The sequence below is a fragment of the Papaver somniferum genome, chromosome 2 (assembly GCF_003573695.1).
Source record: "Papaver somniferum cultivar HN1 chromosome 2, ASM357369v1, whole genome shotgun sequence".
Lineage (NCBI taxonomy): Eukaryota > Viridiplantae > Streptophyta > Magnoliopsida > Ranunculales > Papaveraceae > Papaver > Papaver somniferum.
Window position 1 is genome coordinate 85,798,944 of NC_039359.1, and position 21,185 is coordinate 85,820,128.

Below are 21,185 nucleotides of genomic sequence, written 5' to 3' on the forward strand. Positions count from 1 at the left end.
CAGTGATCGATAATCTCAAGTTTTCTCATTGTTATAGCTATGGATCTTCAACAGCGGTGATGCTAAATTTACAACCTTTGGGATCATTGGAGTACTTGGAAGGACGAAGATTTCAAGGAATGTTGAAGATTAGACTTATGGAATAGGAGCTACTAAAGTTTTATTATCTTTTTTGTATTCCATATGTATTGATAGTTTTGTCACTAAAATTGATAAAGGGGGATATTGTTAGAGCACTGCTCGGTCAAACTCGCATGCGTTGCTATCTCAAGCATGTTTGTCAATGTTAGTGATCAAAACTATAAGTCTTGATTTCTAGTCTATTATAGCTAAGTATCGGACTAGGATAGTAAGTGTAGTTGAGCTCAAGGACTTCATGGTGATTCATCATACAAGTGGAAGAACTACTCAAGGAACCGGTGGAACTTCTCGACATAAAGGTATGTGAAGACTTGAACTTATCTGTCACTCAAAAGTCTATCTATTCTATCTCCTACTTCTTGATACAAAAGTCGTATGCTATATATATAGACTTAGATTATACACATTTGGTATTTCGAGCCGAGTATACCTCGCCTATCTATATCTCGAAATATGTGTTGGTAAGCGTTTCGCTTCGATCATGTTTTTCTTTACCTAGTGACGCAAGTCATGTATGTTTCGATCATCTTAAAAATTGCTTTAACGAGAAATAGTGTAACAACTATATAACGTTCTCTAAGAATGTTTCAATGATTGGAATGAGAGTTTAAATTACATAACCATAGTGGACATAAGTATGTTGTGGAAACACATATGTGCATAAGTCCCATGATGGAAATCGGCTAGTAGCCAAGTCCGCGAACTCAGTCCGCGAACTGTCGAAGTTCTCAAACCCGAGAATTTCTGCTGAGTTATCAAACTGTGTTGCGTGAGCCAAGTCCGCGAACCAGCGAAGCTCTCGAACCCGATAATTTCTGTTGGAGTTTGAGAACTCTTTCCAGTATTTCAAGTCCGCAAACCTAGTCTGCGAACTTGTATAGGTTATATATCTAAAGATGATTTCTGAACTTAACTCATAAAGACTAAGGAATGCTTTTGCAAACCGTGGCTATAAAGTTCATGAACTGATTCATGTGAATCGAATCATCCTTGCTTCAATTGTGTCTTGTGTAGTACATGAGATTTCCTTGCAATTGAACGACTCTCTAACTAGTTCATGTGAGTCATTTGAACTAGTTATGGTGAAGAAGAAAGTGGTTGGTATGAACAACTCTCTAACCTTTTGGTTGACTATTATTGAACCAACAATGCACACGTTTGGGTACGGTTTACAAACCTAGAAGCGTGCAGTTCATTTGTGTATGACAAGCTAAGATTTCGATCTAACGGTTGAGATATATTAGCTTGAATCTAAATCAGGTTTTCATCTAACGGTGGATAGCGTTTGCTTTGTGAGCAAGGCGAAACCCTGATTTGAAAGACTATATAAGGGGACATCTAGCAACTCTACAAACTAATCCCCACACGTCCGTGTGATACTAGTTTGTAAGCTAGATTCGATTATCCTTTAACTCTCTGGTTTTCTTTTCTCAAACCGGGTTAACGACTTAAAGACTTCATTGATATTGTAAATCCAGACCGATACTACTTTTGTCGTAGTTGTGTGATCTGATCTTGCATCTTCTATCGTACGAGTACAATCAGATTGATTGGCTTGAGATCGTGAGAGTTCTCCGATAGGAAAGATATAAAAGTAATCACAAACATCTTCGTCTCATCGTTTGTGATTCCACGACGTCTTGTTTCGCTACCATACGATTAAGATTGTTGTGAGGTGATTGATTAATCTAGGATGTTCTTCGGGAATATAAGACCGGAATATCAATTGGTTTCTGTTCACCTTGATTTATATCAAAAGACGAAACAAAAACTTTAGAGTTTTTCTGTGGAGACAGATTTATCCTTTGATAGATTTTTCTGTGGGAGACAGATTTGTTTATTGTTAAAGCCTGCGATTTTGGGTCGTAGCAACTCTTAGTTGTGGGTGAGATCAGCTAAGGGAATCAAGTGCGCAGTATCCTGATGGGATTAGAGGCGTAGGGAGTACAACTATACCTTGGATCAGTGGGAGACTGATTGGGGTTCAACTATAGTCCAGTTCGAAGTTAGCTTGGAGTTGGCTAGTGTCTGTAGCGGATTAATACAGTGTATATTCAACCTGGACTAGGTCCCGGGGTTTTTATGCATTTGCGGTTTCCTCGTTAACAAAACTTCTGGTGTTTGTGTTATTTCTTTTTCGCATTATATTTGTTTATATAATAGAAATAATACAGGTTGTGCGTTAGATCAATCAATTGGATAGTCCGACCTAACGGTTGTTGATTGATATTGATTGATCCTTGAATATATATATATATATATATGTTATGACCAGTTGTGTAGCGGGTCTTTTTTTTTTTGCATGTTATGACCAGCTGTGTAGCGGGTCCAAAAAAAAAAATTATGACCAGCTGTGTAGCGGGTCTCTCTCTCTCTTATTATATGACCAGCTGTGTAGCGGGTCAATTTTCTGTTTTGCTCGAGGAATAGCAAAATGTACGTGTGGGGGAATTTGATGAACACGCAAGTGTGACACATTTTCACCCATAAATACACTAGCTGGGACTCATTTTATCACTAATAAACTTGTTTATAGGTGTTTTTGGGCAAATAAACGTTTTTAGAAGAATCACCTCGAAAAAGTGTTAAAGGCAACCAGAGGAACTGATAAAGGCACCCATCATTTCAAATACGGGCACCCAACAAATGGATAGAGGCACTCTCTTCTTCTTCATTTGAAACACATTCACATAATTTATGGGAGATCTCAAAGATTTAAGGAAAACATATCTTCTTGCCTATTATACAGGAAGTTTTCATATCTTGAAGTTAAAGAGATAATATAATGATGAGTTTGTTTTTATTGAAAAGGAGAAAGAAAATCTGTGGTTTTATTTATAAATAAAAAAAGATAATATCCCCAAGATTTTATTCTAGCAAATAGAGGAAGATGTGTGATAAATGGAGAAAGAAATTATTACTGAGATATATTTCATTAAAGAGAAGATCTGGTGGAGTTATGGAAGAATATTTTGAAAAGATGTTTGAGTAATGGGTTGTTGTGTATAAATAGGGTGCTAATAGGACCAAACAGGCATCCGGAGAGGGGGGAGTTTTGGAAGAGCAAAATAGTTGCGTTTAATTTTTCCTTCATTTTCACCATTGTAAACACTTTTCGAGCAATAAAATAATCTTTTAAGAGTGTCTACAACATGATGAGCTAGACTCCTACACTGGGTCGACGGAGGAATCCGAATTTCATGCATGGGTAAATTTATTTTATTTTTCTATTTAATTTTTTCACTAACTAAAATAGAATTACGATTTGAATTAATTAGTTATCATTTTATTTGATGGGTCATTCTTGTTTAGATGTTTGATGTCCCATGCTTACAATTTGTAACTAATATTTTGAGAATCTACCTTGGAAAAAATAAGAGTCCATGTTATTTTATTTATTAAGCGATAATTGTTGAGAATAAATAATTGAGCCTTATGATATGAATTCGGTGGAATCCTAGTCCCAGTAACTCTCGCCTTTGTTTATTATTTTCATTAAATATTTAAATTTAATCTTCACAAGTCTTAGAGTTCGAATCCTTATTTACAACAACGATTAAAAATTACATCAGGTACCATCCTTATTGAGTAAGATTAAATCGAGAGATATAAACTCTTTGATATGTCTTTTTATTGATTGAGTCTGATTGTCTAGTTGATTCTCATAAAAAGTATATTGGAGTTTGTCCATACAAATTGCTAAGTGAAATATTGGGTGGTGTTGTTATACCCCCGCTTTTTCAACCCTTATTAGTGTAACCATCTTCCACTACATACTATTATGTAGTGGTATATTGATAGCCATACAATCAGTTAGTGTTGATTGTAGTGTAACCAACAGTTAATAGTATATTGATAGCCATGCATATCAGTATTGTGGTATTACGTATCAGTATGTAGTGGTATAATGATAACCATACCATCAGTTAGTACTGATTGTAGTGTAACCATATTCCACTACATGCTGACATTTTCATAACTAAAAGCAATTTTAAACCATTACATAATATTAGTATAAGCTTTTGTGGTTTCCCAGCTAATTCACCATCTACGGGGGTCGAGGGGCAGCGCCCCCTCGTATCAACAACATGCAATATCAACAACTTAATATCAACAATATGTAATATCAGTATGTAATACTACAATACTGATATGTAATATTATGTAATGCTACAATATTGATACTAATCTATGGATAAATTTTTGTATATGCAGATGTTCCAAATAATAGTGCAAATTAAAAACTCACCTAATCAAGTCTGCATTATCGAAGAATTTGGAAAGGATAGTCTTTTAATCATCCTTCAAGTCATCATAGAATGGCGACTTATCCAGTTTCAGGAAATGCTTGCGGCGCAATTTAAGCTTTTTGTTCTTCTTTTGTGGTATTGCTTATGTTTCTCCACCTTTCGGCTTCTTGGGTTCTTTAGGTTCTTTATATGATGGTGAGAACTTACTTCCACTTTCATAAGTATCATCTACCTTCTTTGAAGGATGGGAACGAGTAACGGGTCTGGTAGGTGTTACCTGCTTCTTTTCGGGCTTTCTGACACGCTTTTTGTTCACTCTTAACCTTTTTTTGTTTATGGCTTGGGCTAATCGGTTCCTGCATTTTTTATCAACATAAAAAAAATGTAAATGTGAACACACAACATAGCTGATGATTAACATTAACTACACAAAGTATGCACAAAATAAGATTTAGTGCATATCATTCACCTGTGATGGAACCTCCAAAATATCTTGTGATGGAACATCCAAAACATCTTGTGATGAAACCTCACAAGTATCTTTTGAAATTTTCGAAGGTATGTTTTCTTGTTGCTTAGCTGTAACTTCACATGCATCTTTCGGTTCAATGGGTTCTTGTTGTTCAGTTGTATCTTGTGGAAATTGTACAGGTTGCAAATCTCTACCAAACAAATTATCAAATTGTTGTCGTATGTCGATACCAAAAAGACCACCGTTTTTATCTGGAAATAGGCCTGCATACTCTTCGGCGTAAATTACAAACCCGGAGTTTGCCATGTCTAGATAGTCTTTGATAGAAAGTTGTTCGATGTGATCCAAACTCGACATTTCACTAAACAAAGGTACATCCATGAGATAAAAATCTTCCGCCGCCGATGCAGTGTTATAGTCTTCAGATTTCTGGGATGAAACTTCAACTGTATCCTTCGTTTGTTGTATCTTAGTAAGCAACTCCTTTACTGTTATCTTCTCAACTTCAAGTGGATCAGTCTGCAAAAGGCAATTGAAACTGTCAACATTAAATCTAGTTACATATGTATTGCTATGTAAACATGCTACGTAACAGTGCATAGCAATAAGTATCTACCAGTACATATTCATATTTAACAATATATAACAATATGTAATGGTAGATACCACTAAAACAATGTAAGTATCTACCACTACATATTGATATGTAACAGTACATATCAAATAATGTAAATTACAAATTGATACCCAAGGTATAAAGTGTTCAAGCATGCATAAAGACAACACAACTGTACAACCCACTACTAATGTGATAAGTACTTAATACTTCACAAGTCCAATCTAATGTTTAATGGGTTTTGAACATCTCCAACTGTTAGGATCTTTACTAGAGCCATAATAACATACATTTCATAGCCATCAAGCCTTTGGAATCATTAACTCATTGTTAATTTATGTCAGCCCTAGAGTTTCTTCCTATTTTCTCACTAGGTGTTTTTCGTGTGGAAACTAATGCATGCATTCTAATGATAGATGCATTTATGTGTCTAATATGTCTCAATTGTATGTATTGTTAGTGCTCGATTTTGTATTTATTTTGTTATTTTATGTCTTTATAGGTATTTTACTTTTTCGGGTTTTTGTCTTTTCTTTCAGATTTTGGAATTTGGAGCGAAAGAAAATTTTTCCAAAGCTTTTGGTGAATACTTAAAGACTGGAGTAAAAGGCAAAGCGAAAGGAGCGAAAGAAGAAGATTTTTTTTTTTTATAAAAAAAAAGAGAGCCATTTTTATTTTTGTAGATTTTTATTTTTTTTTAGACTTTCTTTTTCTTTTGCACTTTATATTTTTGGACTTTGGAATTTAAATTTTGGGACATTATTTTTTAAACCCTACGGAAGGGTGGTTTATATATAAACTGTTTGCAGAGAAGGACGGTGATTACGATATCACCTCGGCCCCTCGGGTTCGTACATGACATAGGAGTCGTGGCCCGAGTCGACTACAAAGGTTCATCCCCCGTCTGGTACGGGAGGTAAGTTTGTCGAAACACTCGCGAATCCCCTGTCAGCGAGTTACCGTCTTCCTTCGTATGCATATATCTTGAGGACTTGAAAACGGCTGCGTTAATTTCCTAGTAAAGGGAAAGGACTGGCCATACAAGATAAGGGTTCGGATTTCATCACCGTTCTCTTCTTGCCCGCCTTAGGAAAACGACACCAAACGCGAACCTAAGCCTAAAATTTTGACTATAACGAGATCGATAGGGTAACGAGCTTAACAGGAAAGTCATTCGAAAAATATTGGTTACTCTTTTAAGCATACTTCGAAGTTCTTGACGATTTCTGTAAGTTGAATGTGTGACTGCGCCGCCTTGTAATACCGGTGAGGCCTTGGGTATCAAAGCTCCACCGAGATTCCCTCGCCTCTATTCAACTTACTTTGACTCAGATTGATTCCAGAGGGGTTTGTTTAAATTGTAACGAATTCCCGTTCGAATGATTAGAAGCTGGTCTAGAAACAATCTAAGTGGAGCCATCATTCTTTTTGTTTGCTAGAAATCAGTAGGTTTGCTGTGGTGGAGTCAGCCTTGTTTGTGTTTGCATAGAACATCCCTTCCGTTTTAGGACTTTTCTTTTTGATTTTGTTTTTCTAGTGTATGCCCGAAGTTTTTAAACGAGATTGAAAAAGAAACACTCTAGGTCGTTTAATTAGTGAAAAACCTAGTAGTTCTTATTGTGAAGGCGGGGAGCTCGAAGACTCTTCTTTTGAGAGCCCCGTTTTTGGAAACTTCAGTTTTGAGAATCTGTCTCTTTGTGAGAAAAGTACCCCTAGTACTCCTAATCCTTTGGTAGTGCCAAAAATGACAACTTTGAAAGCTTTGCTAAACCCAACTAGGACCTCTCGTCCGTCTTGTATCAAGTTAGCTGAAACCGAGGAAAATTATGAACTGAAACCTGGGACTTTACAGATGCTCCCAATGTTTTTAGGGAAGGAGAATGAGAACCCCTATTTTCATGTTAGGGAATTTGAGGAAGTTTGTAGTACTCTGAAAATTAAAAACCTAAGTGATGATGCGTTGAAACTTAGGTTATTCCCCTTTTCCTTAAAAGATAAAGCCAAATCTTGGCTGTATAGTTTGGACTCTGAGTCAATTGAAACCTATGACCAACTTACTTCTGCCTTTATACATAAGTTTTTCCCAAGGCATAAAACATCGTCTATTAGGACACAAATATGTACTTTTGCCCAACAAGAGGGAGAATCTTTATATAGGTACTTAGAAAGGTTCAATGACTTGATATCTCAATGTCCTCATCATGGTTTGGAGAAGGTTAGGTTAGTTCAGATCCTCTACGAGGGTTTAGATTATTCAACAACAACCATGGTTGAGTCCTTATGCACAGGTGGGTTTGAGAATAAAACTGTTGATGAAGCGATGACATTTTTGAATGAAATCGCCGATAAGACCCAACAATGGGAAAATAGTAGGGAACCCCAGAAAACAATTCTTCTAAGTAGAGGAAATGTTAATAGGGTAAGGATCTTATGAGTCAGATGCCAAAATAGCACTATAGCCAAAAGGTTAGAAGCCTTAGAATTAGGTCATTCTAGTGGTAGTAGTGGAAGAAATGAGCCTTTTTGGGAAGGCCATGTTGTTGAAGAGCAAGCCAATGCTCTTTATAACAACACTAGGTTTGATAACCAACAGAAGTTTGACCCATATTCAGAAACCTATAACCCTGGCTGGAGAAACCATCCAAACCTTTCTTGGTCCAAGGGCCAGAATCAAGGTCAGTCTAGTAATGCTCAGGTTCCCCCAGGTTTTGGCTATACTAAGAATCCTTCAGCTCCGGCACAGTTTCAGAACCCTTCGGATAAGAAGATTATGAGTTTAGAAGAGTCTCTTGCTTTGTTAACTCGTAACACTGTGCAGTTTCAGCAATCTGTTGCTCAAGGTTTAGAAGAAAATAAGAGAATAGGTCAGGCTAACTCTCAGGCTATTTCCGAGTTGAAAACCCAGGTTAGTCAGATAAATGAGACATTGAGAGAAAAAGGAAAGTTTCCTAGTCAACACCCAACCCTAGGGGAGTCCATCAAATCTTTAGCTGGTGAGAAATCATCAAACCATGTGAACTCGATAACCCTTAGGAGTGGTAAAACGGTAGACAATAAGGTAGCCATGCCTAGTGGACATACTGTAGTTCCACCTTCTACTTCCCAAGAGGAGCCCGTAGACGAGGAAACTGAAACAGTCTCTAAGGATTCCCAAGAAATTCCTGATAGGTCTACCTTTGTGCCTAGAGCCCCATATCCACATTTGTTAGCCCCAACAAAGAAGGAGTCGACTTTCAACGAGATAATGGAAACATTTAAGCAGGTGAACATCAACATTCCGCTATTAGAAGCAATTAGGCAGATGCCTGCTTATGCCAAGTTCCTTAAAGATCTTTGTACACGAAAGCGTAAGCTTAATGTCCATAAGAAAGCTTTTTTAGCTGGTCAGGTAAGTTCCATTCTTCTGAACCAAACACCCCCTAAGTATAAGGATCCTGGATGCCCCACCATATCTTGTGCGATTGGTAATCACATGGTCGATAAAGCTTTACTTGACTTAGGAGCTAGTGTTAACTTACTCCCGTATCATGTATACACCCAGCTAGGTCTTGGTAAGTTGAAACCGACTAAAATGACACTACAATTAGCTGATAGGTCTGTCAAAGTCCCTCGTGGTGTCATAGAGGATGTTCTGATTGAGGTTGATAAGTTTATTTATCCTGTGGATTTCGTTGTTCTAGACACCCAACCTGTTCAGGACCCAAGTCGTCAAATCCCAGTGATTTTAGGTCGCCCATTTTTAGCCACAGCTAACGCTGTCATCAACTGTAGGACTGGGCTTATGAACATATCCTTTGGTAATATGACCACTGAACTAAATGTCTTTAATGTTACTAGACAACCTTCTGAGAACGATGATTTAGAAGAAGTGAATATGATTAGCACTTTAGTTCAGGATTTGGTTCAGGATAATTGGCTTGTCACTTTACTGGTAGATTCTTTAGATGATTTTGAGGAAACCATTCTCTTAGATCAGATATGGTCAATCTTTAGAAGAAGCTCTTGAGTATTTTAAAGATTCTATGGACCCAGAAATTCAGGCAATAGTTTTAGGTTTTTCTGAGAATAATGATGACCCTAAGTTTGGGGGTAGAGAACTAGAAGAATCTCTTGAGTATTTTAAGGACTCTGAAGATCCGGAAATTCAAGAAATAGTTAGAGGTTTGTCTGTGAACCCTAAGTTCGGGGTAGTGATGGTTCTTGTGATTGTATCGTATCCCTAATTAGAGTCCCTAACTTGGGACTCGAGCCTTGTACATCTGAGATATTACTTGAGTCTTTTCAGACTCCGCAACCCGATCCTCCTGATACTGTCCAGGAGGTAACCCAGGTATTAGAGACCCTTCTTTCGGATGAATCTATTTATCGAGACACACATATGAAGTTCAATTACACGCCGCAGATAAACCCAGTTGTCTTGACAGAAACCTTAGATGAGGACGTGCTCCTTCTTTTCATTTTTCTGAATCAGTGCAGTTGTCTCATACTGGTGTCAGCTCTATTTGGTCTTATGGACCCACAATTGTTTCGACTATTGATATATGACTTTGGAAGGTGACAATCCTTTTTGAGGTATTTGATGTCTAGCTAAAGACTTTAAATTTAGCATTTCCTGGGAGGTACTCATGCTTACGGTAATATCCTTCCTTATTTCTTTTTCCATCCATCAAGTGGTAACAGTTTCTTATTGTTCATGCTTTTAATTTCATCTTTAGAACATTGAGGACAATGTTAGATTTAAGTTTGGGGGTGGGGAAGAAACTTTTTGTTAGCTCTTAGCTGCAACAAATAAACTCCAGAGCCTAGAAATTTATGCTTATTAAGGTTGGCACTAACCAATCTAAGTGGATGGGAACATCTTGGTTGTAGGAGTTGAGGAACCAATCTGATTAGATGGAAACATCTAAAGAGTCTATTCATAAAAGCACAGAGCTCAGGTGTTAGAATTAAAAAAAACATGGTAGTTTCGCCATATCTCGTTGAATCCTAATCCTTCTGTTTTTATTTTTTAAGTGATTTGGTGGGGCACACGATTCAAGTTGTTACCTTTGCTAGGGTGGAATAGAGTGATTGAGATACCAAAAAAAAAAAAAAAAAAGAGACCAGACCATTAGACCAACCGGAATAAATTCAATAAAGTCGACCACTGGTGCCCTTGTATATGCCAGTTGTGTTGACCTAGAGTTAGGTTTATCGACCACTGGTCCCCTTGTATATGCCAGATGTGTTGATATTAGTCAGACCGGTATCTCAGTCCATTAAGATAGGTTCACCTTGGCAGAGGCCTTCAGACAGATATGGGAAACACCGTTCACTTTTAACCATCTCTTTATCCATCTTCTTAATCTTTCCATGTGATTGGTTGACTCCGGTTATGATGTACAAAACTATCTGAGTAGAGCTCTGTCACTTATATATGAATTTTAGTATGCTGAGTGCAAACTCGTGTACAACAATTGGAATTTCGCATCAGGGTACTTCCTCCTGTAGTCAATGAGAGTATGCCAACCAAGGAGATTCTTTAGTGCCTTCCAAGGTTCTGCGTAGATAGCTAGGGTCTGGAGTAAAGGTTTTGTGGGTACACCTCTGGTAAACCCTCCGGAGACAACACTCCGCCGCTAGGGCCACCTAGCGGTTTAACGGCTTGCTGCACGTGCTAAGTGTAGTCATTTTTATTTTGTAGTTTTGATTTGCTCGAGGACTAGCAAATAATAAGTTTGGGGGTGTTGATAGACGCATTTATGTGTCTAATATGTCTCAATTGTATGTATTGTTAGTGCTCGATTTTGTATTTATTTTGTTATTTTATGTCTTTGTAGGTATTTATAGAGAAATAAGCTCTTGCAGCAAAATTGGCTCGAAAAGTGGTGTTTTACACCCCAGGATAAAGTACTAAAGGCACCCCAGAAATGCACCGGAAGCACCCCATAAATGTGCCGGAGAAACCCAAAAAAATTACTATTTACGCCCAAAAATTACTATTTTCACCCCATAAGGCAAGTGCTAAAGGGAAACTCTTCTCAAATTCAAAACCAATTTTGGCGGGAAAACATTTCACTTCACTGGAAGAATTTCGATCGAATGTTTGGAGGAGTTTTTGTGTGATTCAATCGCTGAAACTTCATGGGTAGTTGTGATATGTCCTAACAGAGCTAGTATGGGTGTTTGTTTCGATCAAATTTGGCTGGATAACTTGGTTTAATCCAAACAGGGGGTTGGAGGAAAAACATGAGCTTGCATGAGTTGTGAGGAATTTAAACGTGTACTGCACGTGCTTGGAAGAGTTGATCGATATTCTGGAGCGTGAATAAGGTATATAAGGAAAGAACTACAGCTGCAGACGCGTAGGAAAACGATTTTTGGAAACAATATATTTGAGAGAATAAAAGAAATAATGGGATTAAATAAAGAGATTTTGGGAGATTCAATGTCGCAATGATGTATAAATAGGTTCATAGGATCACATAGAAGGATGGGGGAGAGTTTGGGGTCGAGAGGAGATCTTGGGAAGCGTGAATCAAGAGTTTTCAGAACTCTGTTGCTGCTGCTCGTGAAATACAGGGAAACAACGATGGTTTCTTCAACCGTCGTAACGGTTTCTTCAAATGCTTGTCACAGTTTCTTCAACTGGTTTGCAACATTTATCTTCATTGTAACAGTTTCTTCATCCTCTTCTGCAACATGTATCTTCATATTTGTAACGGTTATCTTCATCATAACAGTTGAGAGTTGAAACAGTCGGTCTGCAACGCGCATGTGTTGTTGCAGATTTCCTGTTTCACTATTTTCTCTTCTTGTAAACACTTTTTGAGCCATGAATACATATTTTGAGTGTGTTTCCAACATGATGAGCTAAACCCAATCTTCCGGGTCGATGGAGGAAGCCATTCTTCCAAAAGTTATGTGGTAAAATTTATTTGAATTTATTTATGCAACTCTTTTATGATTATTTGCACCGAATGAAAATTGAGTAATGATTTTTATTAATTAGTTGTGTTTTCTCTTGATGAAGTATGCTTAGTTTAGGGCTTTTGATACTTCATTCTTGCGATTAACAATTGATGTTTTGAAAATCTAATTTAGGCAATGATTAGAATCACAATTTCTTTTTTGGAGTTATATTGTCTAGAATTGCATGATAAAAATTAACATTAAATTACATGAATTTTGGTGAATGGTGAAATCCTGAACCCCGGTCTCTCTAATATAATCAGTTTTAGTTTGCTTTATTTTCTTTAGTTTTAAAATTTAAATCTAAAAGCACAACCTTCACAAGTCTTGAACGAACTCTATTTATTACTACAACAACTTTGAAAATACATCATCTAACAGTACATATCAATATGTAATGGTAGATACCACTACAAGAATGTATCTACTTTGATACCGTAAATTAGTGAATATTAAAATCATGTTTAGAATGCATACTACTTACCTGTGTGTTTTGTTTGCTATTTTTCACTTGTATCTCTTTGACTTTTTGCTCCAAATCATATTTAACCCATTTTCTAACCTCAGAACGCTGAACTTCAACATCATGGAACTTCAATACTGTAGGTGTTGTTGGAAATTCAACTTCAGAGGTGGCATTAGCATGAGTTTGATCTTTCGTTGTTGACAAACCAGCTTCAGCATTGTTGACATTAACATCTGTTTGATCTTCCAGAGAACCGTGCATTTCGTCCTCAACTGTTGGGTCCACATTCAACTCTTCATTGGGGTTGCTTTGAGTAGGTGTACATCCTAAGCTAACATAATCATCCTGGCTGGCTTCTCTCTGCAAAGGGAAAGCTTTCAGGTAAATTCCATGCAATATCAACTCAAGCTTTGAAGCGTCAACCGCTTCGCCCTCTTGCTGCATTGTGTTGACTTAACTCTATTTGGCAGATATTGTACTCCTTAAATCATCGTATTTGATCTTCCAATCCTCTCCCCCAATACTGAGTCATCTTCTTCCTTCTCTTCTTGCGTTGGACATCCATTTTCTTATTCTTTCTCTTCTTCCAATTCAGAATTGTAATCTTTTTCAATGGAAGATTCAGTATTTTGTTCCTCTTTAATCCTTCTTGAGATACGATTAAGGATTTTTTTTTTCATGGTTTGTGATCTCGTCTTTGAATTCAACATGGAACTGGTACAAATCAAGAATGTAAAAAGCAAGTACATATTAGATATTACCAACAAAAATGTCTTTCTTCTCTATCACAACTACATATATAGATACCTATTGATATGTATAACCGTATATTCAATGCGAATAAAGCAATTAACTACATACTGACACTACATTGAGCACAACATATTGATATGTATCACCACATATTCAATGCAAATAAGTACATACTGTCACAACATATTGATATGCTAATAACTACATTTCAATATGTATCACCACATGTTGATATTCTAGTAACTACATATAGTGGCACAACATATTGATATGCTAGTATATAACAAGTACTGCATATGCAAATATCACTACATATCAATATATATAACTACATGTACTTATACATTTTTATTTTTTTTCGACAAAATATGTACTGCAAACATATGAATATGTATAACTACATGTATTTACATCATACTCATAAATATCAATATCCTTTAGGAACTCAGTACATATCTTTGTATGATTCCATCTAGCCACTCTTGGCACATACATTCCTTCAGGTTCTGTCACTACAGCCTCAGGCTGCACCAAACGGGTATGCTCCGCAAACCATGGCTGCAAGTATTGATATGCAGTGTTAGATATACTATCAAAAATGTAGAAAACACACAAAACAAAAGATTTTTAAAGTAGAGAAAATCTTACCAACAACTAAACAGCACAACCATTAGTGTGTTCTACGGTTTCCTCGTTTTCATTCAGCTCCCGCTCTAAATGAGAATGAATGAGGTCAGGCCATGAAATATTCTTGGCCTTCTCAAGATCAATAACAAAACCAATATATTTCTCATTCAAAGCATTTACATATTTTGTTGTGAAAAATAATGAAGTGCACATAAATAGGCAGATAAGCCTAACAAGATCTTCGACATCTTCCTCGTCTTCCTCACATTCTTGAGAATCTTCATGTGATTGATCATCCACGCTTTGCATGGAATCTTTATCAGAATTATTTTTTACATTAATTGGTGTTCTTTTAAGGATCTTCAAGATTGCCTTCACAATCATTGGCCTAGTCACTTTATCACGAGCTTCCATCCCAGCAGGAAAATTCCTTTTTGAAGAATTCAGTTTCACGCCATCCACTTTTTTTATTGACCAATGTAAGACTTAAATCATGATACTCCCTATTTGGAGTTCTTGGCATCCCATAAACGAGTGTCATTTCTTCTGGTGTGGATACCAGCTCATGCGGTGTGCCGTGCCTTACAAAGCAAAATCTAAGCTTGTTTGGATCTTCACCTCTCACGTAACAGCGTAACATTTTGGTCATTGCATCTTCAATCTTCAACCAATGTTCTAATTCAAATTTTGTGTGCCAGAACATTAGGAAAAAGTTCCCATAGGATGCTTCAGCGATCAGCTGCAGCTGCAACCGGCTCAACTTAAGTTTTTATTTGGTATTAATAGTCTTCACAAGCCCATACAAGCCCCTGAAACCGGCTCGGTATAAACTTTGTGGTTTTCCAGCTGCTTTCTTACGCTTATTACCACCTACACAATAACAAGAATCTGAAACCATTACACAACATATCGATATACCATATCAATATGTAGTTATAACTACATATTATTAAGAAAAAAATATGTAACTACATGTTATTTAGCAATACACATCAATATGTAATGGTAGATACCATTACAATAATGTAAGTATCTACCACTACATATTGCTATATAACAGTACATATACAACTACATATTGCTATATAGCAGTACATATGCCATGTATCTACTTTGATACAGTTACGGGGGTCGAGGGGGCAGTACATATTGCTATGTAACAGTACATATACCACTACAAGAATGTACTGTTACCATTACAAGAATGTAAGTGAACATTAAAAATCACCTATTTCATATGTATCACCATTTACGAGGGTCGAGGGGGCAGCTCCCCCTCGTTCTTAAGAATTAATTTGGTTTTAACACTACAAAACCTTCTTTCAGGGGTACATTTGCTTTACCCCCTTTTGCTTTCCCCTTTGATTTTGGTGAAGGAGTAGCAGCTCTCAGGACAAGTTCTTTGTTCCCTTTTGCTTGATGTGAAGGAGTAGCAACCTTTGTCGCCTTTTTTCCTTTTGCTTTAGTAGTTGTCACTGCTGCTTTTCCTTTGCTTTTTGCTTTAGGAGCAGCTGCTGCTTTCTTTCTTTTGGTTTTTGCTGTTGTAAACAAAAAAACAGAATCAAAATAAATATCCTACATATTGATATGTAGTGTCCAACAGTATCAAAATATAAAAAGGTTTTTGTCTCAGTTTTATCACATGCAAATCTACCAACACTACATACTAGTATGTAGTACCATCTTGTGTCATTTGCTAATGTAACCAAAAGTAACACTACAGACTGGTATGTACTTGAATATTTACCTTTTTCCAGGACTACATTAGATTCTTTTGCTACTGATGAAGGAGTACCGTCGTTTTCATTCGTTTTTGTTGACGGAGGAGTGACAGATTGAGAAGATTTTGACATACTTCTTGTTGTTGGTGATTTTGGAGGGTTTTTTCCTTGATTTTTGTTGTTGGTGAATCAATGGCAGTTTCGTATCTTGTTTTTGCTAGTGAAGGAGATTCTTCTACAATTACTTCTGTAATTGTTCGTTTAATTTCTCTTTTCGTAACTATTTTTTTTCAGATTAAAATTTCTGGAATAAATTAGGGTTACTGAAAAGTATTAGGGTAACGCTGGAGAAGATTTGATTGCAGTATCGGTTTTAGAGATGATTAATCATGGGGTTTAGTTTGATTCTTGTTGTTGGTGCTGTTGATTGAGAATAATCATGGAGTTGCAGTCGATTTTTGTGAAGAATGAAGAAGAAGTGGGAGGAGACAGTTTAACTTACGCGTTAATATGGAAAGTAGGCAAGTAAATTCAGTTATTTTAAAACTTTTTTGAACTACCGGATAATTTTGTTCTGGTGCTGGACTAACCATTAACCCGAATCGGATTTAGTGGACTAAACACCAATTTCTCATTCCAATATCCACCAACTCGCACTCAAATCAATCAAATGTCATGTCAGCACCTACTCAGCCGGGCAGATTCAAAGTCCCTTCCAAGGCTCCAAGCAGCCCTCTTTCAGATTCTAAAATAAGAAATTTCAATAAAAACCGTACGCACACGGCGCAGGTTAGTAACCCAAGTCTGTGCGTGTATTTTATTATTCCTGGTTAAATTCCTCCTCCCATTCTCTTTGATTCTCACACACACTTTATATGAGAGAACCTGATCAAAGACCAAATCTTTCTTTCCCCCATTGAAACTTTTGTTCTTCATCCTCAAAACCCTAGTTATTTTTTTTTGGTTTTGAGAGGAGAAAAGAAGATGGTGTTTTACTTCAAAGCTCGACCAGATGTTGGTGATTTCACCATCTTTATGGGCTTAGATAAGCACGAAAACGAAGAGCTCATCAAATATGGATTCCCTGAAGATATTTGGTAACCCCCTTTTTATTGTTTTTGATATCTAACTCATTAATTTTTTTCATTTAATGATGATTTTGAGGTCTTTTTTGGTTGTTTTCTTGTGTTTTTTCTTTTAATTCTTCTTCTTCTTTTTTTTTTTTTTGAATTTTTTCTTGCATGCAATGAGTGTAAAGTTTTGGTTTTTATGGTTGTTTACTGCAATTACATGCCCAATTTCAGAAACCCTTTTCTTGATTTTGCAATTGGTGTTTCTTTTTTTTCTTTCCTGTAGATTTGGGTTTTTGTTTCTTGCTTTTGTCGCTAGTGTTCTTGGTTAATTAGGTTTTCTTTTGTTTTGGGATATTGTTCTTGACCTGCGATTCTGTGGTTAGCATTTCCTGTTTCTGTTTATTTCACTTTTGTAAATGCTAGTGTGATTTCTTAGAGCATGTTGTTACTCCTGTCCATCGATGGAATTACTATGCAAATTAAGTTGTTAACTAGTTTTTGATAGAATAGTCATGTTTATAGCTTCAATTATTATTGAATATATGGAATTGTTATCATTTTACTTAGCTCGCATATACGGGTAGCTTTGGGGTTCGTCTAAAAGTATTGTGATTTTAGTTAGCTGGCATAAGCAGCTTTGGGGTTCGTCTAAAGTATTGTGATTTTAGTTAGCTTGCATAAGTGAGGAAAAGTGTGTGATCATTTGTTCAGAGTTTATATGATATGTTTTAGGGAAAGATGTATGTTTCTACTTTCTACCCATCTACGAGTCTGTTACCTCAAGGCTCAAAATTTTGCGAAATTACTTATTTTGGTTTATCAGGCTTGAGAAAAGAGTCCGTTTCTTCTTTCCACCCATCTTCAACATAAGGAGTACTTAGATTATCTGTGTGTCTTAAGATGTATTTAGTATCTGAAGCTTCTATTACTTGTAAGCTAACATCCTTTCCTTGCATCACTTCGAAGCTTCAGATTTTTCTTCGGTGGCCCTCTTTATAAAGTGATGCACCAATGCTCACTTGTCCAGTAGCCACTAAGGTTAGATTTGTAGGCAACTAAAATTATTATTAACTTTAGGCATGGAACATATAAAATTGCAGGATAAGAAAAAGATTCAAATTTGGGCACAAGGAACTCGTGCATTCTCCTGCCACATGGCTGCAGCCATTCATCGTCTTCTTTTCTTGAGCGAGACAAGTATCATGGCTCGATCGTAGTTTTGGTTGAGATAGATATGCTTGCTCCTCCTTTACTATTAATGCAGGTCTTTACCTTAAGATCTTATTCTGATGGTCCTTGTCTATTCCAGGTTCCATGTGGATAAAATGTCATCAGCCCATGTTTACGTCAGAATGAAGAAGGGTCAGACAATAGACGATATAAGTGAAGGTTTACTTGAGGACTGTGCTCAGCTTGTAAAAGCAAATTCCATCCAAGGCAAATTCCCTACTATATTTGTTTTCTCGCATTTTCTTATGCTTGTTGCACCTTCCATTTGTTGAGACATTCAAAATGGATATGCAGTCTCCAATTCTGTAATGACATTGTTTTTCGTCAATCAGCACAAAATTCCTACGTGAAGGGTATTAAGGAACCTTTTCTAGATACTGCCTACGCTTTAAATATGCTTGAAACCAGAATTACTATCACATGTTTGAAAGAGGATGTTGTTTTTTCACATTTGATCTTTTTGTAGTTCACCTGCGTAATATTTTGTGCATGTGTTCGTCTACTGTTCTGTCCATATGGTTCACTATTTAGCTATTGTTTGAAAGAGAATGTTAGTTGTTTCACATTCGGTCTTTTTATAGTCTCAGCTGCGTAATTTTTGGTATCAAACTTGCAGCATGCATATGTTGGTCTAGCGTTCTGTTTGGAAAGCATCTTTATCCGTTGTGTCTGCTAATGTTTGATTGAAATTTAAGTTTATTACCTTGGAGTTGTATTAGTCTTAAAAATGCAATAATGTCTAAGTGATGGACAATATAACCAGCAGAAGCCATGTTTTTCGCAAAATAACATTGGGAACTTCTCATTGATTAGGCTAGTATACTGTTGTGCTTCTTTTCCTTTGACTCAAAATATGGTTGTACTGGTCAGAATGGTGGTCTTAGCTGACATGAATTTTTTCTTTGCAGGCAACAAGGTGAATAATGTGGATGTTGTGTACACCCCCTGGTACAATTTGAAGAAAACTGCGTCCATGGATGTTGGCCAAATTGGTTTTCATAATTCTAAGATGGTGAATCTCTTTCTTCCACTTTCCAACACTTGATACTCTGAATTGGGCAAAAAGTTGCATGCAGAAATTTCTGATCCCGTATCTTAGTAAAAATAAGAAACTTCCAATATTTTCCTTGCAACATTGCATACCCACACTAAATGTAGGTTGGCGAGCTAGTTTTGTCAATGTTATGTACTCAGAAAATGTTTGGTCATTATCTCTTACGCCTCATATGCAGTATAGTATATAAATTTTCTCTTGTCAGTCATCACATGTGAAAAGTTTTATGTAGGTGTATACATCAGATTTGTTGGTTTCAGTGTTTCTATGGCTTCGTACGACTGTTGCATAGATCCTGATCTGGCTGATTTTGGTGCTTGGTGTAGGTTCGCACTGTAAGAGTAGAAAAGCGCATAAATGAGGTAGTTAATAGATTGAACAAGACCAAGGTGGAAAGGACCCCAGATTTAAAAGGTATAGTCACCTGTGGTATAGTTTTGTTGACTCACATGTTTTATAGTTTCCTTATTTTTTTTAACCCCCTCCCCCTCCTCATATTCATTTCCTTGCGTTGCTAAATGTAATACCTGTATATGGGGATTATTCCAGAATTTCATTTTTGCTCATCTCAATCCTTCTTGTATTCAATTCAGAAAATATTTTTTTCTTTCACGCCTGACCAGCTTTTATCATGCTAAAAATATGAGCCTTTATGCCCCTCATCTGTTCAGTAGTCCTGTACTGACTCTTTTTTGTTCTCAACATGCAGCTGAGCGAGAAGCAGTTAATGCAGCTGAAAGGGCAGAGAGGAAGCTACAGCTGAGAGACAAGGCAAGTCTCATGTTTATTCATCGTAAATGATAACTTGTTAACTTTAGATTGGCTCCACTCCACTCCTGAAATTGCGGTAGGAAATGACATGATTATACACACGAAATCATATAGAAAACATAAAGAGATTCCCCTAGGAACAGGAATAGAAAAGTAAGTAATTAAAATTCAGGCGATAAAGAAAGGAAGAGCAGAAGGAACTAGCATTTACATTATGAGTTGAAAATGGTAGCTCTTGGCACACAATATCCCAACTTTAGCATAAGAGATTTCCTCGATTCATCAGGATAACATAGTATAGTGTATAGTGTTTATACTGATTTGTTTTAGTATATATGAATATATTTTTAATTGTGGATTATACTCAGGATTCTGATGGATAGTTTCTTAATTGTTTGTCCCACAGAAACGCCGTGAGGAAATGGAAAGGCTCGATAAGGAGAGGCAAGCAGAGATAAGGAGCTACAAGGGTCTCATGGTGTCGGAAAAGATGACATCTAACAAACAAATTGCGTCAGCAAGCAAGTCCCTGCAAGAGCTTGAAGACGATTTCATGTGAAGTGAGCAGCAGAAACTTAACTGGAAAACACCACATTGGTGATTAATCCAAAAAAATGGCACTGCCGTATAATTGAGGGAAGGAAATGAATCAGAAAGTGAAAAGGAAATGAATCAGAAAAGCGTAACTTAGGAAGTAATTTGAAAGCAATGCTCAAACTTGTTCATCACTAGACGGATTGAGTTTTTTTTATTTTTTTTTCCTTTCTTTCATGTTGATGGCGACGATGATAAGATGTTTTCTGATGACATGTTTTGCTACTGCAAAATGCAAAAGTTTTTTTGCCATAGCAAGCGTGATCCATTTATCCGAGTCTCAATGAATAATCATTCTAGTACTTGACATCTTCTGGATTTTCTGCTTACTGCTGCTGCTGTGCTTCCTAGTCAGTCTGCTGACTCTCTAGTCTAGCTAATTTGAAGTAGGTGAAGAGAAGGACACGTGTCGACTATAGATTGGCGCGGATAGAGGAACCTCGATGCCAACGAATCTAGTACTTTT

General features: G+C 36.7%; 1 protein-coding gene across 1 annotated transcript; it reads left to right on the forward strand.

The window, feature by feature from the left end:
• Positions 1-16,767: 16,767 nt before the first annotated feature.
• Positions 16,768-21,021, forward strand: LOC113348276 (coiled-coil domain-containing protein 25-like). Its single transcript, XM_026591988.1, has 6 exons — positions 16,768-17,094; positions 18,380-18,507; positions 19,209-19,312; positions 19,681-19,768; positions 20,064-20,125; positions 20,532-21,021. The coding sequence occupies exons 1-6, from the start codon at positions 16,982-16,984 to the stop codon at positions 20,682-20,684; spliced, it is 648 nt and encodes a 215-aa protein (XP_026447773.1). The 5' UTR covers positions 16,768-16,981; the 3' UTR covers positions 20,685-21,021.
• Positions 21,022-21,185: the final 164 nt, after the last annotated feature.